At 36.7% G+C, this 24928-nt stretch overlaps 11 protein-coding genes and 1 non-coding gene across 12 annotated transcripts; 9 read left to right on the plus strand and 3 right to left on the minus strand.

Annotated features, from left to right (window-relative positions):
* Positions 1-57: 57 nt before the first annotated feature.
* Positions 58-1843, minus strand: B0P05DRAFT_595677 (uncharacterized protein). Its single transcript, XM_051583111.1, has 4 exons — positions 1702-1843; positions 1359-1658; positions 1184-1311; positions 58-1141 (listed from the first exon to the last, which is right to left on the minus strand). The coding sequence occupies exons 1-4, from the start codon at positions 1809-1811 to the stop codon at positions 66-68; spliced, it is 1614 nt and encodes a 537-aa protein (XP_051436304.1). The 5' UTR covers positions 1812-1843; the 3' UTR covers positions 58-65.
* A 24-nt stretch (positions 1844-1867) lies between these two features.
* On the plus strand, positions 1868-3561 carry B0P05DRAFT_535919 (P-loop containing nucleoside triphosphate hydrolase protein). The gene is made up of 6 exons (XM_051577497.1): positions 1868-1954; positions 2002-2113; positions 2157-2298; positions 2359-3057; positions 3107-3420; positions 3465-3561. Exons 1-6 carry the CDS (start codon positions 1931-1933, stop codon positions 3476-3478), a joined length of 1305 nt encoding a protein of 434 aa, XP_051436305.1. The 5' UTR covers positions 1868-1930; the 3' UTR covers positions 3479-3561.
* A 97-nt stretch (positions 3562-3658) lies between these two features.
* Positions 3659-3731, plus strand: B0P05DRAFT_t38. The gene has a single exon. It is a non-coding gene; the product is annotated as a tRNA-Gln (tRNA).
* A 552-nt stretch (positions 3732-4283) lies between these two features.
* B0P05DRAFT_535923 (uncharacterized protein) lies at positions 4284-6691 on the plus strand. The gene is made up of 5 exons (XM_051577498.1): positions 4284-4318; positions 4371-4505; positions 4561-4677; positions 4723-4915; positions 4966-6691. The coding sequence occupies exons 1-5, from the start codon at positions 4308-4310 to the stop codon at positions 6637-6639; spliced, it is 2130 nt and encodes a 709-aa protein (XP_051436306.1). The 5' UTR covers positions 4284-4307; the 3' UTR covers positions 6640-6691.
* On the minus strand, positions 6692-7521 carry B0P05DRAFT_535924 (uncharacterized protein). The gene has a single exon (XM_051577499.1). It carries the CDS (start codon positions 7340-7342, stop codon positions 6893-6895), a length of 450 nt encoding a protein of 149 aa, XP_051436307.1. The 5' UTR covers positions 7343-7521; the 3' UTR covers positions 6692-6892.
* A 1304-nt stretch (positions 7522-8825) lies between these two features.
* B0P05DRAFT_609948 (uncharacterized protein) lies at positions 8826-9773 on the plus strand. Its single transcript, XM_051583380.1, has 2 exons — positions 8826-9461; positions 9518-9773. Exon 1 carries the CDS (start codon positions 8982-8984, stop codon positions 9348-9350), a length of 369 nt encoding a protein of 122 aa, XP_051436308.1. The 5' UTR covers positions 8826-8981; the 3' UTR covers positions 9351-9461; positions 9518-9773.
* On the plus strand, positions 9250-10707 carry B0P05DRAFT_609960 (uncharacterized protein). The gene is made up of 3 exons (XM_051583381.1): positions 9250-9461; positions 9518-9976; positions 10041-10707. The coding sequence occupies exons 2-3, from the start codon at positions 9642-9644 to the stop codon at positions 10363-10365; spliced, it is 660 nt and encodes a 219-aa protein (XP_051436309.1). The 5' UTR covers positions 9250-9461; positions 9518-9641; the 3' UTR covers positions 10366-10707.
* On the plus strand, positions 10636-11034 carry B0P05DRAFT_535944 (uncharacterized protein). Its single transcript, XM_051577500.1, has 2 exons — positions 10636-10729; positions 10791-11034. Exons 1-2 carry the CDS (start codon positions 10704-10706, stop codon positions 10975-10977), a joined length of 213 nt encoding a protein of 70 aa, XP_051436310.1. The 5' UTR covers positions 10636-10703; the 3' UTR covers positions 10978-11034.
* Positions 11035-12538: 1504 nt separating this feature from the next.
* Positions 12539-14140, plus strand: B0P05DRAFT_535950 (UEV domain-containing protein). Its single transcript, XM_051577501.1, has 7 exons — positions 12539-12642; positions 12690-12774; positions 12826-13061; positions 13109-13381; positions 13426-13805; positions 13851-13953; positions 13997-14140. The coding sequence occupies exons 1-7, from the start codon at positions 12604-12606 to the stop codon at positions 14063-14065; spliced, it is 1185 nt and encodes a 394-aa protein (XP_051436311.1). The 5' UTR covers positions 12539-12603; the 3' UTR covers positions 14066-14140.
* A 203-nt stretch (positions 14141-14343) lies between these two features.
* On the plus strand, positions 14344-16341 carry B0P05DRAFT_535955 (uncharacterized protein). Its single transcript, XM_051577502.1, has 7 exons — positions 14344-14597; positions 14656-15094; positions 15156-15248; positions 15363-15538; positions 15583-15672; positions 15722-15838; positions 15897-16341. Exons 1-7 carry the CDS (start codon positions 14361-14363, stop codon positions 16020-16022), a joined length of 1278 nt encoding a protein of 425 aa, XP_051436312.1. The 5' UTR covers positions 14344-14360; the 3' UTR covers positions 16023-16341.
* A 117-nt stretch (positions 16342-16458) lies between these two features.
* Positions 16459-19527, plus strand: B0P05DRAFT_535957 (uncharacterized protein). The gene is made up of 9 exons (XM_051577503.1): positions 16459-16811; positions 16885-17047; positions 17126-17172; positions 17223-17289; positions 17335-17401; positions 17455-17621; positions 17678-17822; positions 17872-18480; positions 18534-19527. Exons 1-9 carry the CDS (start codon positions 16540-16542, stop codon positions 19352-19354), a joined length of 2358 nt encoding a protein of 785 aa, XP_051436313.1. The 5' UTR covers positions 16459-16539; the 3' UTR covers positions 19355-19527.
* Positions 19528-20784: 1257 nt separating this feature from the next.
* On the minus strand, positions 20785-21304 carry B0P05DRAFT_535962 (uncharacterized protein). Its single transcript, XM_051577504.1, has one exon. It carries the CDS (start codon positions 21267-21269, stop codon positions 20868-20870), a length of 402 nt encoding a protein of 133 aa, XP_051436314.1. The 5' UTR covers positions 21270-21304; the 3' UTR covers positions 20785-20867.
* Between the last annotated feature and the right edge of the window lie 3624 nt (positions 21305-24928).

Here is a 24928-nt window from a genome sequence, read left to right on the forward strand (position 1 = left end):
TCTTTTGGTAAGAATGAACATGAACAGATTGCGTGGACATTTCCTACAAAATAAACGCATTTTATTTAACGTCTTTTTCTGTCTTTATCTCTGTCGCGATGACTTCTCTCACGACTTCTGTTGTATCTTGATGAACGATGCCTTGAACTGTGATGGTGTCGATGGCGTGAAGAAGCCCGCTCTTCATTCTCTGCTGGCGATCTGGATCTTCTTCTGTGATGCTTACTATCTCTATCTTCATCGTCTTCATCGTCTTCATCGTCTTCATAATGTCTTTTGTATTTGTCTTCTTTTCTTCTACGACTATCATCACGATAGTGTCTGCTATCATCTCTTCTTTTGCTATCATCTCTGCGTCTGCTACTGTCTCTGCGTCTACTATCATCTCTGTGTCTGCTACTGTCTCTGTGTCTGCTACTGTCTCTGTGTCTGCTACTGTCTCTGTGTCTGCTACTACGTCTGCTGTCACGACTATCTTCTCTGCTTTCATCACGATGACGAGGTGAACTTGATCTAGAGTGGTGATGTCTCGAGTATCTACTTGGTTTCTCATCATAGTCTGCTTCTGTTTGAGACTTCTTTTCATCCATATTGTCTGAGCGACGTCTCATGCTACCATGGAAACCTCCACGTCCTCTTCCGCGCGATCCTCGCATGCCATTAAATCCGCCCCGAGGGTTGAAACCAACATTAAACCCAAACATTTCCTGAGGCATACCGGCAAATGGCCCCATTTCATTATTAAAATTTCCGGGAAAAGGCACAAAAGGAGGTCGAGACTCCATTTCTTCTGTATTACGCATCCAGTTCATATCTGGCATGAATCCAGGGAAACGGTTGTTCATAAAGGGTCTTGGCATCCAATTCATATCATTTCTTGTCTTGCGTTCTTCTTGTGAAGAATCAAATACTTGAATAGGCATGCCCTTTTCTTCACTTCCTCCTCCTCCTCCTCCTCCTCCTCCTTGTTTCTCTTCCTGCTGTTGTTCTTGTTCTTCTTCCTCTTTCTTTTCTTTGGATATTTTTTCCAAATGAGCCTCAATAGTCAATCTGAGTGTTCTGTTTGGTACAAGTTGGTCTATTGCACTTGATTCTTGATGACAATAAGGACATGGATTGGACTCAAGTGTATTGGTTATACCTATCCTGCTATTAATTGCTTTATTGAAATAGAAATACATACATTCTTTACAAAATGATTTGCCACAACAAGGTATTAATACAGCATCTGTCATTATTTTGTTACAAATCATGCATGTTAGTTCCTGAGGTTTTTGATTGTTATTTTCAGCTTGATTGGTTTGTTGTGTTCTATGCAACATTTTAGTATGCATATATACATATGGTGTAGAACTTGCCTTTGATTTATGGCCGAATTTCTCTGTACAAACTGTCCTTTAGGTACATTGGGACAATAGTAAATCCAATGGCCGGGTTGTCCACATTTGAAACATACATAGCCAGTAGGCGGTTTCTGTGACTCGGGCGGAATATTAGAACTATTGGCAGCCATGGCTGTTTGTCTTTGCATCTGTTGTCTTCTAAACTGCTGCATCATCATCATTTGTTGAAAATGCTGATACTGAACAGGATTCATCATACCCATTTTCATCAATGAAGGATCAAAACCTTGCATTGGATTACGAAAGGGAGGTTTACTAAAATACATAAATACTTGAGAAAATACTACATGACACGTACTTTTGTTGATCATTACTGTGTTGATCCTGTGGTTGTTCTTCTCTGTTATCGTCAGCCATAATGAAAAAAAAAAGAGAAAGAAAAAAAAAAGTAAACACGACTCTTTTCATTATGAAAAGTGACGTGTTGGAAAAGTCACATTAAGAAGGCGCTCTTTATGCTGCCTAAAATAGTATGCCAAGGTTTTTCTTTTTCTTTTTTTTTTCTTTTTTTTTTTATTCAAAGACCAATGCCAAATACTGACTTACTTGGGGTATGTAGGCATCAACATATGCGTCGAAGTATATTGAATGGACATAGAAAGCAGTTGAAATTGTTAAAAAAGCAACAGAAGAAGACCATAAAGGCAATTATAAAGAAGCATATGCTCAATATTTAAATGCATTCGATTATTTTATGACAGCACTCAAGTGTAAGATATCAATAAATGGATAACATCATTCACTAATAAATAGACGAAAAAAATGATCGCTTGAAAGAACCTATCCGTAAACGATTTATCGAATATTTAGACAGAGCAGCAATACTTAAAGAATTCCTTAAACAACAAGAAAAGAAGCGAAAAGAACCCACAGGTGCTGATAGTGTATCCAAAAAGTAAGCGTGGGGGTATGTCTTTTTGCAGTCTATTGATACATATACATATATATATATCAGAAAGAAAAGCAATAATGAGGATATCGATTCAGAAACAAAAAGAATAAGAGAAAGTTTGACCAGTGCGATTTTAACGGAAAAGCCAAATGTAAAATGGGATGATGTAGCAGGCCTAGAAGGAGCCAAAGAAGCATTAAAAGAAGCAGTCATCTTACCTATCAAGTTTCCTCATTTGTTTACAGGCCAAAGGAAACCATGGCGAGGCATTTTACTCTATGGCCCCTCTGGCACAGGCAAATCTTTTCTTGCAAAAGCAGTAGCTACTGAAGCAAATTCTACATTTTTTTCTGTTTCTTCTTCTGATCTGGTATCTAAATGGCTTGGTGAAAGTGAGCGCCTTGTAAAGCAACTGTTCCAAATGGCCAGAGAAAATAAACCAAGTATAGTGTTTATTGATGAAATCGATTCATTGTGCAGCACACGCGGTGAAGGAGAATCAGAGGCAGCAAGGCGTATTAAGACAGAGTTTTTGGTTCAAATGAATGGTGTTGGTAATGATATGGATGGTGTGCTAGTGTTGGGTGCTACGAATATTCCCTGGCAATTAGATTCTGCTATCAGAAGAAGATTTGAAAAACGTATATATATTCCTCTGCCTGAAGCACATGCGCGTGCGACTATATTCAAGTTGAATGTAGGCACAACACCGTGTACATTAACAGAAGCAAATTATAGAAAACTAGCTGATATGACAGAAGGGTATGATAAAAGACACACTTTGTGAGTTTATACTAACGATCAACACAAGATACTCTGGATCTGATATTGCTGTTCTGGTGAGAGATGCTTTGATGCAACCTGTCCGCAAAATTCAAACAGCAACCCATTTTCGATGGATAGAAGCACCATCAAGGACGAATCCAAAAGAAAAGAAACGCTATTTGACACCCTGTTCACCAGGTGCTTCTGGTGCTCTAGAAATGACTTGGGTTGATATCAAACCAGATGAATTGTTTGAGCCAGAATTAACGTTGAAAGACTTTTTAAAAGCAGTGCAAAACTCGAAACCTACTGTAAACAAAGATGATATTCAACAACAAGTCAATTTCACTCGAGATTTTGGTAAGAAATAAAACGAAGTGATAAGCACATTAATAGTTCTATAGGTCAAGAAGGGTAAGCTTTCAGATGAATGCATATATAACTGTTCAACTATCTCGAATAAAAATGTGTGTGTTTTCTAAGGTACGAGTGAAAATCATGCAAATTATCTGAAATTAAGGATATGATTGGATAAAAGCCACGTGACTAGTCAAAATTAAGCGCTCATATTAAACGTAATTTTTTTCTTGTAACGAAAGGTCCCGTGATGTAATTGGTTAGCATGAAAGACTCTGAATCTTTACATCCGAGTTCGAGTCTCGGCGGGACCTAAATATTTTATTTTCTTATTCATCAAATGAAGCCGTTTTGCTTCTACTTCTTTTGTATGTTCAAAAGTAAAGGTTTACTTTTCATTTTGGTTTTTCAGCTCAGTTTCAAAGGCAGGTGCACACTGAATCAAGAATCCGAACATGCAGTTAAAAATATATATATATATATATATTTGACATTCAAAGCAAGAACTAACGCTTTTTGCAGAATAAAGGAAACCTATAGATATAGTTGCATTGACCCTCATTGGAGAAACTAAGTAGTACTTTAATGCTAAATTTGCTTCCTTGTTCAGCCTCTAAGGTTTAGAATTCTGGCTAAATTCTGCAAAACAGCCAGAATCCATTTTTAGTCTCCGAGAAATGAAGCCAAATGGGATACCTGATCCAACATTCTCGGAACAGCAGAATAGCCTTATAGACAAGATCCAAAGATATTAGGATGGACTTAGGCGAGTTCGAGGTTTATTTGTCGGCATGATTTGTCTCTGATATCGTATAGAAATGGTAAACAGTCACTTGCATCTCATTATTCCATCATCCTTTTTCTTTATCTTTTTTTCTGTCTATTAAAACATGGGTCACCTGTAATGCGCTACTCAAAGAAAAAGAATCTCGGCATACTGACACATAAGATAGTATTACTCTAGCTACATGTTCGTTGAACCAGTGGGCCTTGGATTTCGAAGGTAATCTAGAACGTATTTTGACAAGTATTCGTATTGCCAAAGAAAAGGGTGCCAAGTTACGTGTCGGTCCCGAATTAGAGGTCACGTAAGTATCTTGATCAAAACTTATGCTTGTCGGCAAAGCTAATCAACTTCTACAGAGGCTATGGTTGTCAGGATCATTTTCTAGAAGGGGATACTTATTTGCATGCTTGGGAAGTGTTAGCCGAGATTCTTAAGAGTGACGAAGCAAAGAACATGATTTTGGATATTGGCATGTAAGTTGTAAAGGAAATACATACTTTTTGTCTAACAAGATATAGGCCTGTCATGCATAAATCAGTTAAATACAACTGTCGTGTTGTTATTGCGGATAATAAGATTGTATTGATCCGTCCCAAGATGTTTTTGGCTAATGATGGCAATTATCGTGAATTACGTTTCTTTACACCTTGGACACCGAAAAAGGTTGAACAATACTATTTACCTCGTATGATCTCTAAAATCACAGACCAGGTAAAATTTATGCAAGAAAAAAAAAGAGGGAGGATCTGACAAATTCATAGATACTAGTGCCTTTTGGTGATTGTGTCATTAGTACATTAGATACTTGTATTGGTTGTGAGACATGTGAAGAATTATTTACACCTGCTAGTCCCCATATCAATATGGGCCTCGATGGTGTTGAAGTATTTACAAATAGTAGTGGCAGTCATCACGAATTGCGTAAATTAAATACGCGTATTGATCTGATTAAAGCCGCTACTGCTAAAGTAGGTGGTGTCTATCTTTACGCCAATCAACAAGGTTGTGACGGTGATCGTCTCTATTATGATGGTTGCGCCATGATTGTTATGAACGGCGATATTGTTGCACAAGGATCCCAGTTTTCACTTAAGGATGTTGAGGTTGTTACTGCCACTGTAGATTTAGAGGATGTTCGGTCTTACCGTGCTCGTATGGCAAGTCGTGGTATCCAAGCACAACTTACAGCTGCTTACCAACGTGAGCAAGTCAACATGGCATTGACACACAGCTATATTGAAGACAATATCCATATTCGCCCCACACAGCCCCGCCCTCCCTTTTACCATATCCCTGAAGAAGAAATTGCCTTAGGTCCTGCTTGTTGGTTGTGGGATTATTTACGTCGATCAAAAACATCAGGCTACTTTTTGCCACTCAGCGGTGGCATTGATAGTTGTGCTACTGCTACCATCGTTGCCTCCATGTGTCGTTTAGTAGTCAAGGAAGCAGGTGAGGGCAATGAGCAAGTTATTCAAGATGCTCGTCGTTTAGCTGGTGAAGAGAATTACACTCCTACAGATCCTCGCGAATTTGCTCATCGTATCTTTTATACTTGTTATATGGGTACTGAAAACTCAAGCAATGAAACCCGTAAACGAGCTAAGGACTTGGCCAATGTCATCGGTAGCTACCATACTGATTTGAATATGGATACAGTAGTCAAGTCTATTCATAGCTTGTTTACTTTGGTTACTGGCAAATCACCCAAATATAAAGTTCATGGCGGAACAGATACCGAAAACCTGGCTATGCAAAATATTCAAGCTCGTCTCCGCATGTTGCTTGCTTATCTCTTTGCCCAACTCTTGCCCTGGTGCCGTTCCATCAAGGGAGGTTTGTTAGTCTTGGGTAGTGCCAATGTGGACGAAACGTTACGTGGCTATTTGACCAAATATGATTGTAGTAGTGCTGATGTCAATCCTATTGGCGCTATCTCCAAACACGATCTCAAACTCTTTATTCACTATGCACAGAGCAAATTCGACTTGCCCATTTTAGGTGAATTCTTGGATGCCGTACCTACTGCTGAACTAGAGCCAATCACAAAAGAGTATGTGCAGTCGGATGAAGCTGATATGGGTATGACCTATGATGAGCTTTCTAGATATGGTCGCCTTCGTAAGGTCGATCGTTGTGGCCCCTACTCCATGTTCAGCAAGCTAGTGCACGAATGGGGTGACCATTTACCACCTAAGGAGGTAGCCACCAAAGTAAAACGATTCTTTTTCTACTACTCTATCAATCGACACAAATTGACAACTTTGACGCCTTCATATCATGCTGAAGCCTATAGTACCGATGACAATCGATTTGATTTAAGACCTTTTCTGTACAATGCTTCCTGGAAATGGCAATTCAGCAAGATTGATCGCGAAGCCGAGGAATTAGAAAGACGTGAGGGGGAGCAGAAATTGAATAGTCAAGTGGATTAGGTTTTAATCAATAAATAATAAGCTTTCTCCTTTTTTGTTGCCAATATGCATGTTTCCCTTTCTGTGTTCACGAACACATAACTTTATTTCATAAAAAAAAGGGGGTCATAAAGAGTCATATACAATAGTGGTAAATATAAAAAAGAATAAGGAGTATACATTTACAAATATAGGAAAAGGATGAGTTAAGCTTTTTTAGTCTATGCCTATATTTGCTAAAAAAGAGAGGAATCTAACAAAATAGAAAATACAATCAAGGCGATTTTGGTTTACGGCGACGAATAAGCTTTTGAACTCTTGCGTCATGAAAGCATAAAGGATTGGAATGGAAATGACGACCTCTGGCATCAGATCTAGAGAATGATTTTTGACAGTGTGGACAATGGTATGGCTTGATGCCCGTATGAACACGGCAATGTCTTTCAAGGTCATGGCGACGAGAAAACACACGAGAGCAAAATGAACATACATGGTTAGTAGGTTGACGATAAACACACAGGAACGCTGATCCAAAATAAGCTTCTTTTTCATTTTCTTCGGTAGGTGTGAGTGAGCCTTGAGTGGATGGAGAAGAAGGTTCATTAAAGAGAAATTGGATTTCATCCCATACAAAAGAAATTGAAAAATCAAAATGTGGGTTAACTTTGATATGCTCAAAGTTGATAGGGTTGTTTAATAAATCGTCCATTTGGTCTCTTGACATTTTGTACAGAAAATAATAACAATAAGAAAAAAGAGGTTAAACTTTACACATTCTCTCTTTTTATAGAGTTACGGATTTAGGCTATAAAGATAGGGTTCACTTTCCCTAGACTGCCTTTTTGTTGATCAAAACCGTTAGTTTTAACGACAGGAAAAAAAAGCTTGTTTGCATGTCAGAACAGAAAATACTGTTTTTACACTTCAAATTCAGACGATGCTAGTTTTTTTTTCTGGGCGAATCAAAATTAATTTCCAGATGTTTAACTTGCCTATTTTGGACGAGATAAAATGGAAATTAGACAGAAAAAGAATTAGCTTTTTGGATGAATGAGAGTTTACATTTAGACATTTATTTGTAAAGGGAAATCAATTGTTAGAGAAGCAATATCAAAATGACTGGTTATTGTGGCGTTTTGAGACTTTTTAAATAAAAAGATTGAATATAGAAATTATAAAAAATAAAGAGACGTGTAGGAAATACTTTGAGACCGTTTATAAATGTATTGAGGTAAAAGTTCGAGAGAGATTTTTTGTATTCTAGGCTTATATATGATTTGGATTATGTCCTTAGATGTAACCTGAGATAGGACTTGATGAGCTGAAGGTTATATTAGATGGAATAAGAGTATTGGCTTTCTCAATAAAATATACTTTGCGAACCATCTTTACAGTTATTTATCATTCAAGACGAGATCTGTTTACTGGTTTCTGGATTATATGACTCTATTCCGTAAGAGTGTAAATGTTGATTCAGCTATATCATTGTTTAGAATGAACTCAGTTCTATTGCTATCAAACTATGACTAGCTGGCATAATAATAATAATAATAGATGACAAATGTTCTTGTTATGAGAAAAGATTTATTTGTGATAATATACTTTTTTTTGTTTAAAGTTATTTATACCAGATCATCAACAATAGTTAGATTGACTTGTCTGTTATAATGTTTTTTTTAACGAGGTTCATCTTATTTAAAGAAAAATTAAGTTCTCCATCTGCTCCAACCCTTAGCAATAGGTTTGGCTCGTTTTTAAACGACAGAATACGGACAACAACTCTTGGTATGGATAGGAGGGACTGATATAATGAGTTTCAAAAAATGCTGTCAATACCCGTGTCAATGATATGGGACAGTTTGATTTTTATGAGCTTTCCTTTTTCTTTATTTTGATATACCAAACCTATCATGCATCGTACAACTATATTCCTAAAAAAAACCATTAGTTTATACAAATCGAATAGAAAAAAACGAATCTGAAGGTATGCAAGTAGCTTTTCGTGCAGTAAAAGTCTAACTGACAATATCACTCGATTTAGATGCAACATGTTTGGACTGTGGTAAAAAAGGCCACTGGTCAAAAAAAAATTCTACAAATGTCAATTATATACACAAGAAACTGGCCACGAAGGTGTAATCATTAAGTGTTCAATTCATATGGCCATATTGATCACTAAACCTATCTAATAGTTAGTACCAGAAAAAGAAAGAGAAAGCAGCCTAAAATACTGAAAAAAAAATAAAAAGAGCAGCAAAACTTCAAAGGAATCAAGCTGAAGTTAATCCGGGGGTAATATGCAAGAAGTGTGAACTTCCCGGCCACTCTTCTGCTCATTTTACATTACAAGTAAGTCAAATACTATGCTTCAAAATCTTGGGCCAAATTACACTGTTTGCGCTCGTAAATTACCTTTTCAAAATTGTGTCAAGGAAGAATATCAAAACATATTGAAGCAGAAAATAACCTCGTGTTGTAGCGCTGTAAGGGAGATAGTGTTTAGAGCCAAACTTTTTGTGAACTGGTATCTTTCGAAACCCCCAAATGAACCCATATCTGATGGTATCTTTCGGCAACAGTTTTGGTATCCTGTTTGTCAACTGGTGAACAATAGAGAACCTAAAAACACCAAGCTTCTGCCACAAAATTTTTTACAAGAGTGGGATAGCTTCAAAGCTGGAAATCCTAATGCCACTTTTAATGAAGATTTGACTGAAGGAACTAGCCAGTGAATCGCTGAGGCCTGCAAGGAGCTGGCAACCACCTACGAGAATGCAGTTGTAGAAAGACTTGAAAATATATTGAGAAGATTTTTGCAATATTAAATTCAAATTGTGTTTGTTGTAAGAGCTAATAATCACATCCATTTACTCTAAATACTTAAATATTATGTATATAGTCCATGGCTCCGAAGGACGTCGATGATATTGTTATAAAATATGGATATCAGTATGTATGCCAAGGTGAAGCGGCGTGGCTTGAACAGAAATCACTTGAAGACCCTATGATTAAACGAAGAATCGATGAACTATGCCTGCCACTTAAAAAAAAAACTCGATGCTAGAGTTAGTATAAAATCATTAGCTGATAACCCTGGCTTTTTTGTTCCTCTGTTGTTTCATATACTGACTGTCTTTGAAAGGGAACATCAATCCCATAAAGCGTTTGACGTTAAAAGAGTTCCTTTACTAAGGCTGTCCAATGTATTCCCTTCACCATCATGCCATTGGCGATCAGTGACAATTTCGGTCAATGCATTAGCAGCATTTCTTCCTGGTGAACCACTCCCCAGAGGGTATAATGATCAGCTGCATTTATTTTACAAGGTGTTTGATTTTAAACCGCTTATAATCAAATCGTAAGTACATAGTTGTAAAAAAATGTTTTTATATAATAGTCATTTAAAATATGTTTACTATTAGGATTGAATCTTTATTACCCACTGGAACAAATAAGAGGCTCTTTGGTAATCTGATCAGATCAGACGGTTTTTCTGTTGATTTTGTTTTTAACAAACGAACAATCACAGAAAAACGTTTAACCAAGCAAATCAATCAAGTTGATCTGATTCTGGATGATTTTGAGCAGCATGAAATTGACAGCCACTATTTACCAATAGCCGTAGATCCAGGAAGAAAAAGGGTTTTCACTGCATTTGCTGGTTCAAGTGGTAATATTAACGACTTCAGACAATGTTCCATTAAGGAATATTACCACTTGACAGGCTCTACAAAATTCTCAGCATAGCAAGAAAAGAAAAAGAAAGCATGCGGTATTAAGACGATTGAAACAAATATACCTACCAATAAGACTGCCAATGAATTACTGTATATGGAGTATGCCATTTATATGCTCGAAAACATTGGTCGTATTTTCAGTTTTTACAATCAAGAAACTGCAAAAGAAACCTTTTTCTTATACCAGGGTCGTCAACGAGCACCGGAGCAAATGGTGAAAATGTTGTTAGATGATACCAAGAAATACAACAAGAAGTCAAGAGGAAACAAACGAAAAAGAGCAAAGAACAAAGGGAAGCGGAAGAAGAAGGGAATAAGTCCGGAAAGAAGAATAAAGGAAAGAGAAAAATGGCACCGAAAACAACAGAAACAAGGTAAAAAGTTACTTGGGCATGGCTACGATAATTTTTATACTCATAAGTTTATGGTACTTAGAGAAAGCAATTTCTTTCAGTACAAACAGAAGGTACCACTGATAGTATCTGGTAGTAGCATGTTTGGGAAGAACCATGTGAAGATGAAAACGGTCCGGACTGGTGTCACTGGTCTTCTATACAGAACGTTGAAAAGAAGAGAGAGAGGACTGATGACTTACTCGTTGTGGACATTGATGAATATTTGACATCCTAAATATGTTCCAAATGTGAAAGTAGGGTTTTGGGTGGTATTATTGGTGTCCACGGTAATAGTGTTCTCATTTGCAAAACGTGAAAAACATTATGGCAGCGTGACATCAACGCTAGTTTGAATATGATGAACATTGCTAAGTCAATTTAGAAGGGTGAAAGCCGTCAAGAACGATTCGAGAGAAAGTAAAAAGAAAAGCAATACTCGCCGTAATGAACACGGTATTTCCTTTGGGAATTAAGATTGTTATAGATAAAATCATCTAACATACTATTGTACCTTCTTTAATAATTCTTCTCTTTCTGTTTAATTTCCATTTTATTTCGTCCAAAATAGGTAAGAAGAGCATCCTGAAATTAATTTTGATTCGCCCAGAAAAAAAACTAGCATCGTCTGAATTCAAAGTAGAAATACTGTAGTTACTCCTTACACCAAATAAAAAAAGAGAAAGATAATTCTCTTCCTTACTTGCAAATTACAAAGCACCTACTTGGGTTCAATTGAAGGGGGAGGGAAAAGGGGGAGAAGGAAGGAGACGGGGCTATCTTGTGTTGTACGCAAAATGATGTATAAATATATTGACAAATAATCACTTGAGAAAAACTCCTCTGTTAATTTGTCAATCAGGAATAGAAACCCTAGAGTAAATTCAGGGGTAATGATCTTATAAAAAAGCAAACAGTGTCAATGAAGAGAGAGAAAAAAGTATTAAGAAGAAAAAGGCATAAAAGCACAAAAATCAGAGACCTAAACCAATAAAGGAGAATATAGACATTGATTATTTAAGGAAGATTGAGATTTGAAAGATCTCCTCAAAACAGAGAAATGTTGCACAGAACTCAAGTTTCAAAAGGAATTTAACTTGCATAAAAAAGAAGTTTAAAAATTACAGTCGTACCTGAAGTCAGTCATGAAGTCGACCGGGCGCAAAACAAATTACTTGATTCAGGTGCGGTCATACCAGTGATGTGGGGAAACGACTATTGTTTGAGGTGCTGACTTGTACAAATGCATTACTCAAGCCAAATTGTACAGTTGTACTAACTGCGATTTTGAAGTAACAGTCAGTCCAAGTCATCTAATTTGATTTCTAGATAACTATTCCGCTTCAAACATCTGTCCCAATACTTGGAGTACATCAGGCTTACAAAAAAATGCGAGCTTATCGTTCTCAAAGGCCGAAACCATCCATCTTTGGCCGTACCTAATAGCACTAAACAAAATCTCCATATTAATTGAGAGATTAGCCTTTGTTTCATTCTCTTTGTATACAAAGACTGGAACTATTTTATGTTAAGCATGAATAAGAGTGCTTAGATGAAATAAATCATTTCTGATCAACTTATTTTCAGCCATTCTATACTTTTTATTCATTATTGATCTTATTAAACGTTTTTACCTTGTTTTAAAACAAGAAATACTACAAAAATAAAGAGGTGGTCCTATCTTCTCTTATAATTATTTTGCCTCCATCTACAAAAATCCATAAAAATGCCACAGTACATCGGGCATTGAAATAAGCGTAGGCTTTTAAAGAGAGAAACAAGCATTTCTTCTCTTCTAACATATACATATACAGTATATAGATACATAACACTTATATATTCACGTATACATACTTATGGATATTAAGAGTTGGCTACGTACAGTATTACAACACGTAAGTCTTGTTGATTATAATGATATTCTATGACTTATTCTATTTAGTATCAAGACCCTGATAGAACGTTTCGGGATGTAGATGCAGTTTTGCAAACGTACTTGTCACTTAAGCCCAAGATGGACACCTATAGTATGTCTAAATACTCTATTACTACTTAGTTTAACTCATTCTTCACTATAGCATCTAATGATGGCCATACACAACTGCTATTATGTTTACATGGTACAGTTCCTATTACTTATAGGTCTATTCCATACAACATTCCGGTTGCTTTTTGGATTCCAAAAGAGTACCCAAAAGCCTCGCCTATTCCATATGTTAAGCCTACAGCAAATATGCTGATACGGGAAGGAAGGCATGTTGATAAGAGTGGCATGTGTTATCACCACTATAGATCAAACTGGTCAAATGATCAAGTAAGAAAGTGTTAAATACATGTCTATGGTACTTATAGCTATGATAGAACCATACGCTATTAGAGCTAGTAGCTATTCTTCAACAAGTATTTGCTCAGGAACCTCCTGTATATACTAAGCCAAACAATATGTCACCTAATGTAATAGGATCACCACAATTTCAAGAATCTCTTTTGGACAGAGCTTCTCATCAACCACAGCCACAACCACAGTCATCACCACTTAATAATGGTAGCCCAGCTCCTTCTCATGCAGCAATTGAACAGCCTCGATGGATGAGTGAGAGTACTGCATTGTATAATATGAATCAAGGCTTGACTGTAAGTAAATAATGTGCAACAGGAGGTAATAAACTCTGTCATAGGCACTTAGTCTAAACTCGAGCAATACATTACCTAAATCAGCTTCACTTCCTACAATCCCTTCTACAATACCTCCAAATTCAAGCTCTAGTTTACAAGAACAACTCTATAGGAAGATTGCTGATAGACTGCAGCAATACAATGTGTCAATATCGGGTGATATGGACAGACTGTTACTTCAAAATCGACAATTGAATGAAGGGGAAATGGCAATTGAGCAAGAATTCAGAGCATTGTATGATATTAAGGAGCGATTAAAGCATAATACGCTGGTTTTAGAATCAAGATCAAATGAAATAGACCAAGTTACTGACAAGGTCAATGCTATGCCTGACGTTCAAGTAGATGAAGCATTGTGTGGTACAACTGTTGTAGCTAATCAGTAAGCAGACATAAGGAAATAGCCAAATAACTAACTCGGAATTAGGCTGTTTGAATTAGTAGCTGATGATAATGCTATATCAGACACAGTTTATTTTCTAGCAAGAGCTTTGAATTCAGAGAGAATTGATTTAGCAACATTTATGAAGGTAATTAGTGTCATTTGTTACTGTCTGTACTCATTTGTGCTAGTATACTCGTACTCTATCAAGAGAACAATTCATGAAGCGAGCTTTGATCAAAAAGATTACACAAACATAACCAATAAAAATCAGTTTGTATCTCTAGAAAGCTACGCATTTTTGTATTTCTTTTGCACAAACCTCTTCATTCAGTCATTTCATTGAGTATATCTCATGTATGTCTTATTCACTAAGTATGTAGACAGCTGCCCTTGCTTTATGTCCCTTTCTTGCTCATATATGGCATTGTACGGGCTTTTAAATATTGTCCAAGGGTTCCTTCTAAAGACAAGCCACCCTACCCCATTCAAAAAGAGATCCAATTTGTTCTACCTATTTCTTTTTATTTCTCTCTTTACTTGTTTGCATATATTATGTCTGCCTATAGAGCTCTTTTGACCACCACTTCAAGAACACGCTTGAACAGTAGCGCTGTGCGTTACCAAAATACCTCTGTGCGTCACTACAGCTCTCCTTTCAAGGTTTTTATGGATACTTTGAAAGAGCAAATGTCAAAAAGTAAAGAAGTCAAGACTTTGCAAGATGAGTCAGGTCGTTTAAACGATAGTGAGGCACTTAAAAAGGCCAAAGAAATGTACGAAAAGGCTAAAGTAAGTACTCTACAACAACAACAAAAAAGAAACCAATATACTCATATTTCACGGTCAGGCTCAACAATCCATTCAATCAGAGCGTTTGAAGCAAGCTACTGAGAAGATCACCAAAGCTGCTGAAAAAGTAGGTTCTTCTGTCAATGATTCTTTCAAAAAGGCTTCAGAAACCGAATTTGCCAAAGACACTTCAGAAAAGATCAAGAAAGCTGCAGAAACCATTGACAAGACTGTGGATCCTTTGAAAAAGAGTGAAGCTGTTGGAAAGATCACAGATTCCTTCAAGACAGTCTTGAAGGATGATTCAGGTCGTTATGGTGGTTTTGTTGATAAGGAAACAAGACGTAAGATGCGTGAAGAAGCTCAAAAATCAACCCAAAAGAGCACCAAGTCTGTTGCCGAAAATCCTGAAGCCGGTGCTAATTTGGTCATTCACAAAGACTCCAAGTGGAAGGAAAGCTGGAACAAGTTTAAGGAAGACAGTCCTATCATGCAAGGTAAATTAATATTACGCTTGATCAGGCCGTTTATTTTATTTTATTTTTTTGTGGGGAACAGGTATCTTCCGTGCTAGAAAAAATTATGAAGAATCAGATAATCTTTTCGTTTCTTATTCCCGTGCATTCACTGACCGTATTGCTGATACGTTTGGTAAGTATAGAGTTTAATGGTTGTGTGTGTGTGTGTGTGTGTGTGTGTGTGTGTGTGTGTGTGTGTGTGTGTGTGTGTGTGTGTGTGTGTATTTATATTTACATATATTTTCAGGTTCCATTTTCGAAGAATCAGATCAAGCACAAGCCATTCGTGCTTTTCAAGCCATTGACCCTACATTTAACATGGACAAGTTCATGGAAGATGCTCGTAAATATATTGTTCCTGAACTCATGGAAGCTTATTTGAAGGGCGATGTCGATACCTTGAAGTTATGGTGCTCAGAAGCCGTAAGTAGGGTTCTATACATTCACATATCATTGACATTTTCCAGACATATAATGTGTTGACTGCTGTCATTCAAGCTCAAATGCAACAAGGTTTAATTAGTGACTGTAAAATTCAAGATTTGCGTGACATTGAGGTAAGGTGTTTTCCACATGTCAAAATATATACTGACTTATTCCATCAAGTTGGTCGCTGCCAAAATCTTAGAAAACGATATTCCTGTACTCGTATTGTCCTTCCGTACACAAGAAATTATTGTATTCCGTAATGCAAGAAGTGGTGAAATTGTTTACGGCAAGGAGGTAAGAGGACGAAAAGGCTAAATGGATTAGGCAAATAAGCTAATTTTTTATTTTTTAGGATCTTATTGAACAAGTAACCTACGCTTGTGTTCTTACAAAGGAACCCGAGGATCTTCAAAACCCTGTCACTGGGGGCTGGAGAATCATTGATATGGCCAAGCATGATTCAAGACCTGTTTGGTAAAATGACAACACTAGATGCAACATAACAACTACTATCATAATTTACTACACACCCTTCTCTCTTTATACATATACATCAACAAATCTTCATTGTATATCCTCTTCTTTTTTTTCTACTAGATTGACATATTTTCTCTTTCTTTTATGATTTTTTTCTGATGTCTACTGTTTAAATAATAATAAAAAAGACAAGCTTAAAAAAAACGAGCTTATAAATCACAATATTCTTGACTACGACTAATACCGCTTTTTTTTTGACAATTAAAGGTCTTTGTCCCCCCCGTTTTCTCTCCCGGTATACCTAATGTGCAACAATGGGCATTTGTTTCACAGGTTAGAGACTCCGATTGGGTAAAATAATCATGCCATTTACCTTGTCTATCAAGTAAAGCTTGAATCGAGAGAGCCAAAATTTAAACACAAATTGGCCGTGAAGAATTTTCCTTTCTCTTATATTTCTTCTCTCTCCACTCTTTTTTTCAAAACATATTCTACCGCACTCCACACAAGCATTGAAAATGCATTACACACATCAAGAATTAAAGTCGCAGCATTCGCTGTCGTCTTCATCTTCTACTTATTCTACAGCTAGTTCTTCAACAGGCGATGATTCAACTATTTCAACCACTCAATACACTTTAAGCCAAGTACTTTCAAATCCTAAACTATTATGCGCTTTTGAGTGCTTTCTTCGACAAACATGGTCTCATGAAAGCTTGTTATTTATTGAGGCAATGTCTCAATTAAAGCATGAAACTGATCCGAATGCAGTTGAAAATATACTTCACAGGTAAAAAAAAAAAAAAAAAAAAAAAAAAAAAAAAAAAAAAAAAAATTATGTCAGTATGGCTAAATCTTTATAGAATTTACAAGACATTTTTAGCTCACGGATCGCCACTAGAGTTAAATGTCACCACACAAGAACAAGTAAGAGACGACATTCGAGCATTGCAATGGGCTATTGTAGACCGTGTAGATGCTGTCACGATCCTTGAAGAAACTGAAACACAAGTTGTTGACATGCTGGTATTACATTCGTTCCCTCTCTTGAGAAACATGGGCGCGATTTTTATCACGTTTATTTATCAATATTTATATTTATAGAAAGTCAAATTGGCTGAATTTTTACAAACAATGGATGTCCCAACTGGGTAAAGTTACACGAAACGCAAGTGTGTAAACCTTAACTAACATACAGCAGAAACGTCAGTCCAACTATAATACGAAACTATCAAGTACGAGTTACTATCATTGGTGGTGGTTTTACTGTAGGTAGATAGAAACATGATCTATCATCCTGACTTGATTTATAGGGATTTACAGTAGCTTCAATTCTAGACCAAATGCCACGTTTCTATGTTACATTGATTGATACAAAAGGTAAATAAGGAAAAAAAATCACATTACCCAACCACTCATTTAATTCCTTTTAGATTCCTTTGAATATACACCTGGTATTGTCAAAAAAATTGTTAATCCTGAACAAACAAGTTCTCTTCGTGTACGTCATGATGCCTATGTTAAAAATGGGCGAGTAATTATTGGTTATGCCGAAGACTTATCAAATCAAGGAAAGTCAATCTCTGTGAATGGCGAAGTGGTATGTTTTCTTTCTATCCGATTTAAGCCGTTCTTTGACTTACAAGTAAAAATTAGATTAATTTTGACTATCTTGTTGTCGCTACTGGTAGCGCTTACTCATCTCAACTTAAATCAACAGACACTTCTTCACTCTATCGTATGTCAGGCTTGGAAGAATCATACCTTGAACTATTAAAAGCTCGTCGAGTATTAATTATTGGTAAGTTTTTTACCAATTTGAAAACAAAGTTCTCATTATTATTGGTTAGGTGGCGGTCTTGTTGGTTGTGAATTGGCTTCCGAAATATCTCAACATCACTTTCCTGGTGCTTTCCCAAAAAAGCAAATCACACTTGTTGATTCCCACTCAAATGTTGTCAATAGAAGTGATACCCGTCAGCAAAACATGGCTCTCAAATACCTCCAAGACTTTGGTGTCGAAGTCGTTTGCAATGAAAGAATATTGGATTTTGATTCAAGCAATGACAATGCCTATCTCGGCTCTAGTGGCCGTGTATATACTGGCTATGATAAAGTCTTTATTGCCACTGGTACTCGTCCTAACAATAATCTTTTTACCTCAAGCACAAGTGATAATTCCCTAGACAATTGTATTGATGCATGGGGTCGAATTAAAGTTAAACCTACACTCCAAATTGATCATTACAAGTATGATCATATCTTTGCAGGTGGTGATGTAACCAACGTTGTAGAAGAAAAAACAGGTTATGCAGCTACTATTTCCGGTGTTTGCATTGCACGCAACATTTGTCGCTTGGTCAAAGGCAAAGCACCTCTTAAGCAAGGCACCAAGGGTACTCTACCTGCTCCTCATAAGCCACTCCATGGTATACTTGAACATGGCGGTATCGGAAAGCGTAAGTATTGAATTTTTATCTCACCACATATCATTTTACTCAAACTTATTTAGAAAATCTTAATTCTTTGAAAAAAAGGTTTTCCTTTTTAAATCCCTCATGGGCTGCACTCAAATACTTTGATGAACAGCAGTTTCTAAAAATTGTACAAGGTCAGGGAACTATCAATTCTTCTCAAGTTCTCGGTCGACTCCCAAGAAAACTCGATTTACCTTCCAATATTCCACCTGCATTACAGCATTCTCGTACCAAATCTAATACCATCCCACCCAAATTAAATCGTCAGGCTAGTTCTGCTAGTGTACCCGTAGTACGTAGAAGAAGTGCTAGCCAGTCTCAAAATAAAACTCAAGAACATATTGAACAACCCAATTCTCGTAGTACGACATTGCGTCCTACTAGCGGCAATAGTATCCTTAAGAGCCGCACTCCATCTCAGCAACAGCATCGTCATTATAAACAACAGCCACAGCATCTTAGTCGTAGTGACAGCACCAATACATCTGCCACTGCTAATAGTAGTGTCATCACAGAGGAAACAAGTCGATCGGCTGTTAGTTCTATAAAAGAGCTCTTGTTTGAACATTTCACTTATGGTGACGAAGACATTCGGTTATTCGGTAAGCAAAGCAGTTCTCCTGAAGCCACTGTCAGTACTCCTAGTCCTTTATCTCCTCGCACACTTCTTGAAGAATCATCTAAATCATCAAGACCCATGGCATATGACAGAGACTTCCAATTGTCCCCTCCCCCACCTAAAAGAAGAGCAAGCTTGACAACTTCATTTGATGGGCTCACATTCTGTAATCCAAATCAAACTGGTGTCAAACTTACACGATCAACTTCTTTCTCTTCCATTATTCAAAACATTTAGATTCGCTACTATTACTATGCCTCCATCTATACGCCACTGATTTCAAACTAAGCTTTTTACTATTGTATGTAACACATTCCCTTGTACTCACTTTTATAGATTGTATATCTCTTTTTTTTTCTTTTTTTTTACGCTATTCTTTTAATAAAATATCTCATTGTAAGAAAAGAGCATCTTCCAAGTTGTCGAGATAGAGTGGTACAATATTAATCTGGATTGGACCGATCGTTTGGTATTACCCCATCGCATTATGAAATAAAGAAAAAGTGGTGTGATTATTTACAAAAAAAAATTGCGGTCGGATCGCCTGTGTTAAGGCGGCATTAAGAATCGGGCAGTTTATACATATATTTTGTGGAGAAAAAAAAAAGAGTATATTTTAGTTTATACTTGGCTGTTTATCTTTCTTTTTGTTTTTGTCAATTATCAACGACTAATTGCTAGTAACACAAATCTTGTCTTGCTTTTTACTTGAGTTCTTTAATAACATGCAATTTCGAAAATCATAAACCTTGAAATGTTACACATCGACTACATAATACAGATTATAATGGCATCGATCTGAATGTTATAGCTAGAGATAGCCTACGAAAACACATGTATACATACTCTAATATTACAGCGTAAATAGGCCTAAAGCGAGTTGTAGATGCGTTATGCTCTACATCACATCGTTCATCTTTTGATCACCATGGTCCCTGCAGATAAATGCTTCTGTTACACCCGCATATTACGCTAGTGTTTGTATTTATAAAGAGCTGGCGCTGAATATGGCGTACAACAGGGTGCGTTCTTTTTCAAGAATAGTGCACAATTACTATTTACGAATGCACCATGTTCTGTCAAATGTACGTGTTCGTACTACCTACAAAATAAGAGAGAGACAAAGAAATAGGCTTGTATCCTGGTCATTTTAGTTTCTGAGTGTATAGTATTTTCGCAAGCAAAAACAGTTAATAACAGGCTTTATTTCTTTGAATAAATGGGTTTGAAGTAAGCAACAGCTCTAGCTTTAACCTATCAATGTACATTGTACGCCTATCTTAAAAACAATGCTAATCAAAAAAGGATCAAGCATAATTAGTCAATAATTTTCATATGATTCAAAGTTTATACTCAAAATGACCTGTTTAAAAAACAAATTTGCTTTTGCTCATAAGTCTAAAAGCTTTAGGCACGTAAAAACATGTTGTTGTGCTACTAGACAGCCGTGACTGTCGGAATCCAGCAATCATCATAGTATCCTTAGAGTGTATACCATACACTGATTCAATATATAGCTATCCTTCTTTTCTTTGTCCATATCAAAGAAAAAATTCGCAGTTGATGTATATAATATATATATATATAGAAAACCAGGTTTTTTGACTGTGCTATTTAATCAATGATAATACAAATGTTCTCATGAGATGTGATTTGAGAAGATTTTAATTGATCAACAAACAACAAACTACGAGCCAATTTTAGCCGAACGAAAGACTGGCTCAAAAAATAGAAACAAAAGACTTCCTTATCAAAACTTGACACAATATTTGCCACAATCGTTACAGATTTTATCAGCGTCCTCATATCTTCCACCTTCGGCAGCATAATACAGATCTTTACATTCATTATCGACATAACAATAGTTTTTAGAGATAGCTACATAGCCTTTGTAACCATTCTTGGCCAACGCATTTTTACATGAAACGGTGCCCGGAGAAAGATGAGACTTGAAAGCACAATACCCATTCTTGCATTCCAAGTTTGGACCACAATTTAAATGGATGGTCAAGAAAGTACCTTCAGCTGAATTACCACGGGTAACACCACACTTTTGATCACGACCGACTGTCACGTAACGATTCAGATCAACACCTTGCACAGTAGCAAAAAGCAAAGCAGAAAGAGCACCAAAAGTAAAAAGCCTGACCATGTTGTATAAAGATTGGACGAATGGCTCTAATTTGATCTGTACAAGTCCTGTATTTATACCTGTTTCTACTCATTGAGACAGTAGATCATGCATCGATCGACTTGTAGCTAAATCATAAAAGGCGCATAGTATTCATTAACCCTAAAATAACAACTTTACGATTATGCAGCTCTCTTCCCCTTAGACTGTGTTTGCATGCAGAGCCTCTAAAGGTATAATTGCCTACAGCCGCCATGTGCATTCACGATATACAATGAGTGAGAGTTTAAATCGTAGCCTCTGATGTCGATCACTGCATAGTATGCTTCTTGATACTTCCCCAAGAAGAAAAAAAAAGTTATATGAAATTTACAGAATGTTTATTAGCAGTTTTAAAAATATCAAGCGAAGGTTTTGACAAAAAAAACTGAAATGTAAAAGGAAACCTATACATCAAAAATAAAGGCAATGTTACCTAAGACATTGTGCTTTTGCCGTACCAGCGATAAAAGAAACTTATTAAATGCCCCCTACATAATTTTTCCTGGTTGAGTGTTTCGTCACCACGCATCACTTTCTACTAGAAAAAAAAAGGTAATAACTTGATACACATCTGAAGACTCAAAACAATAGCATAAAATAAAACAGATCTTATTAACAAGAGGCAATCAGAGCATTCAATCGACACACTCTTATGCAGCAGGGACTTTATCCTTTTCTTATTTTTCAGACCATCTTCCATCCTACTCCACACACATTGAATTGTATTTTACACACTATCATTCACAGCTGTAGCATTCGCTATCACCTTCATCTTGCACTTCTATTCATTCTAAAGCTAGGAATGCATAAAGACACAGTTGCTTAGTCTTGATACAACAACAAAAGCTGTAGATCTTTACTTTTCAAGCCTCTTGATGTAGAAAATACAGCAAATTTACTGCTTAAATGTTCAGTAAATGTGCAAAAAATGTTTATGAGCTTCTTCGCTCATATTTCATTGGTTTTATAGGTCAATTAACAAACAAACACGTTCATCAGAAACTGAAGCCTCTAGGCACATTTTGAGTACTTGGGCTTTTCAATAGCTCCATCTTTTGTCGTGTAGTGTCAGAAAGAAGGTCAGAAGTTCTCAAATTGTCAATTTTCACGACTAGTACCCTTTCAATTCGAAGGCAAAATGGCCATTCTTTTTACAAGTCGCTCTTTTTTTTTTTTTTTTTTTTTTTTTTTTTTTTTTTTTTTTTTTTTTTTTTTTTAGTCAAGCCAACTCCAAAAGTACCATGTATAGCATTAAACACTGTCTATAGACACTTAGAGTAATTCATGCATGCATAAATAGGCTTTAAGCTATCCTTGAGCACTTTTGAGAGAATTACGACGATCTCAAACCTTACGTAATAAGGCGACATTGATTATACATTTTTCTTGAGAAAATGTACGTACAGTATAGTCTGTCTATCTACGACCGGACTTTGCGTCCTGGCATTCAATGTGGCACTTTAAAATGATGGGTTGTATTTATCTTTGTAGTGCAAATAATATTGACTTTTTAATAAGAGTTTTTGTTTAACTGCTCAGTCTTTTACGTACATACTACGCCTAAGTTTCTTCAATAAACATTTTGAGCCCATTTATTGTACTACAGTCTTTTTTTTGAAATACGTCAAAGTAGATTGGCTCTTGAAGCTTCTTAACTAGAGTGCGATGGAGATTTTTAAGCACAATAGGGATAAAATTGAGGATGATAAAGCGTCTCCATGAGTCTAGAAAGAAAGCAATAGACAATGGATCTTTCATGTAAAAATCAGAGCCATACATTTCCAACCACAGCAATAAGCTCTGACAGAAACTCATCTTAACGAACCGGCTACTCCTCCTGGGCTAAAATAGTATCGAGTAGTGCTCGTAAGATTCAGTTCTTTCGACCTACTATAATTACTCCAAGTGTCCCTGCAACAAATACAGTTACTACTGATGTGCCTTTGACTTCTGAATCCAACACTCTTTCACCTGTTCAGCTCGTGCAATCTTTTTGAAAGGAATCGAGAGAAACAGTATTTTAATCGATGTTACAGATTTGAAGGATCAGCAAACCTTGTTTGATGCATTACAGAATTTCAAGACTATCTCGGTCGAGTACCTACTATTAGAAAATAACTTAGCCGCGAATACGTTGAAACTCTCTGGTTCAAAGATTGTCCTGGAAGAAACGTTATTGCAAATGAAGGGATTTACTTGGCAGACGGGACATTTGTTAAAGGATTTCCAAGTTATCCCTGCTGACGCTCGTATGGTCAGACTCAAGTTGGAAAGACTCCCTTATTTGCCTTCCCGCTTATTGAAGGCCGATATGGAAGGCCAACTATCATGCTCTAGTCAAATCTTGGATTTAGGAGTTACTACAGTTAAAGGATGTTTTACTGGACAGGGCTATGCCACTCTTAACCTATCTCCTCCAGGAGATAAAGATACTCAATTTGAACCTTTGCAACGAGTAATCCTTTGGACAGAAAATGATGGAAAGAAAAGATATGTTTTACTCCAATAGGAGAATATGTCTGATTTTTGTCGCATATGTCAAACCTCTGATCACTGTAGAGCAGATTGCCCACAGCACAAAAAATTCTTAAAGTGTTACAACTGTAACGAAAGAGGACATCGCATGCGTCAATTTTCACGAAACAATGCGATTGATACGATCACTGCTCCTAGCAAGAAACGGATTGTGAATAAGGAGAGAAAAGCATTTAGACCTACAGTAGTCCAAGAGGTTAAGCAGACTACACCTTCACTGGAAGATTAGGCTAAGAAAACTGTGATGCAAAAAGAGCCCAAACCCATTATTGAAACGGATGAGAAGCCTAGCACTGAACCGGCTGAAGTAAAGCATACTGTTATGAATGGAGTGGAGGAGCTTGATACTCCAAAGGAAAAAAAACAAAGCGAGATAATGGACTATCGTATGAGAGATGCTGAGAATATCCAGCAACAAAAAATCAGTCGACAGAAATCGCATGCCGATGTTAGTAGTGGACGTCCTCACAACTTGGTAAATAATGAACTCAACGACACCAGAAAGAATCTTCAGCAATCAGTTACTTCTTTCACTCCTTCTTCTCCAACAATAACTGGAATAAGGGTGGGGACAACATTAACTCCTTTACTGTTGCGACACTCAACTGTCGCAGTCTACGCAAAGCACACTCTCCTCTACAACAACAAAAAATTTATACGTTACTTAAGATCATTGCATTCCAAGAAACACACACAGAAAATAATTCAATCATTCAACAACTCAATACTCAATTTCAAACAAACTCTAGTATATAGACTCAAAATTGCGGTATAGTATCTCTCAATCCCAAATATATAGTGCGATCAATATGCATTGATCCTTCGGGAAGATATGTTTTGGCGGAAGTTTACTCAGCTGACACCCTGGCAGAGGAAATCAATCGCCCCCTTCCTATCCTTTCGATTCTTAATACATATGCGCCAGCTACTGGCAGTGCACGAATCAAAGAACAATTTTTCCACTCTGTATTAAATGACTCTACTCTGCACCAATACCTACATAGCGGATTGTATAGCACCGTGATTTTAGGAGATTTCAACTATCGCTGTGATGTAAGAACAATGGATGATATAGTACGTGGCCCTCCTCTAACATGGTCCTC

The sequence above is a fragment of the Gilbertella persicaria genome (assembly GCF_025201335.1).
Source record: "Gilbertella persicaria strain CBS 190.32 chromosome Unknown B0P05scaffold_13, whole genome shotgun sequence".
Lineage (NCBI taxonomy): Eukaryota > Fungi > Mucoromycota > Mucoromycetes > Mucorales > Choanephoraceae > Gilbertella > Gilbertella persicaria.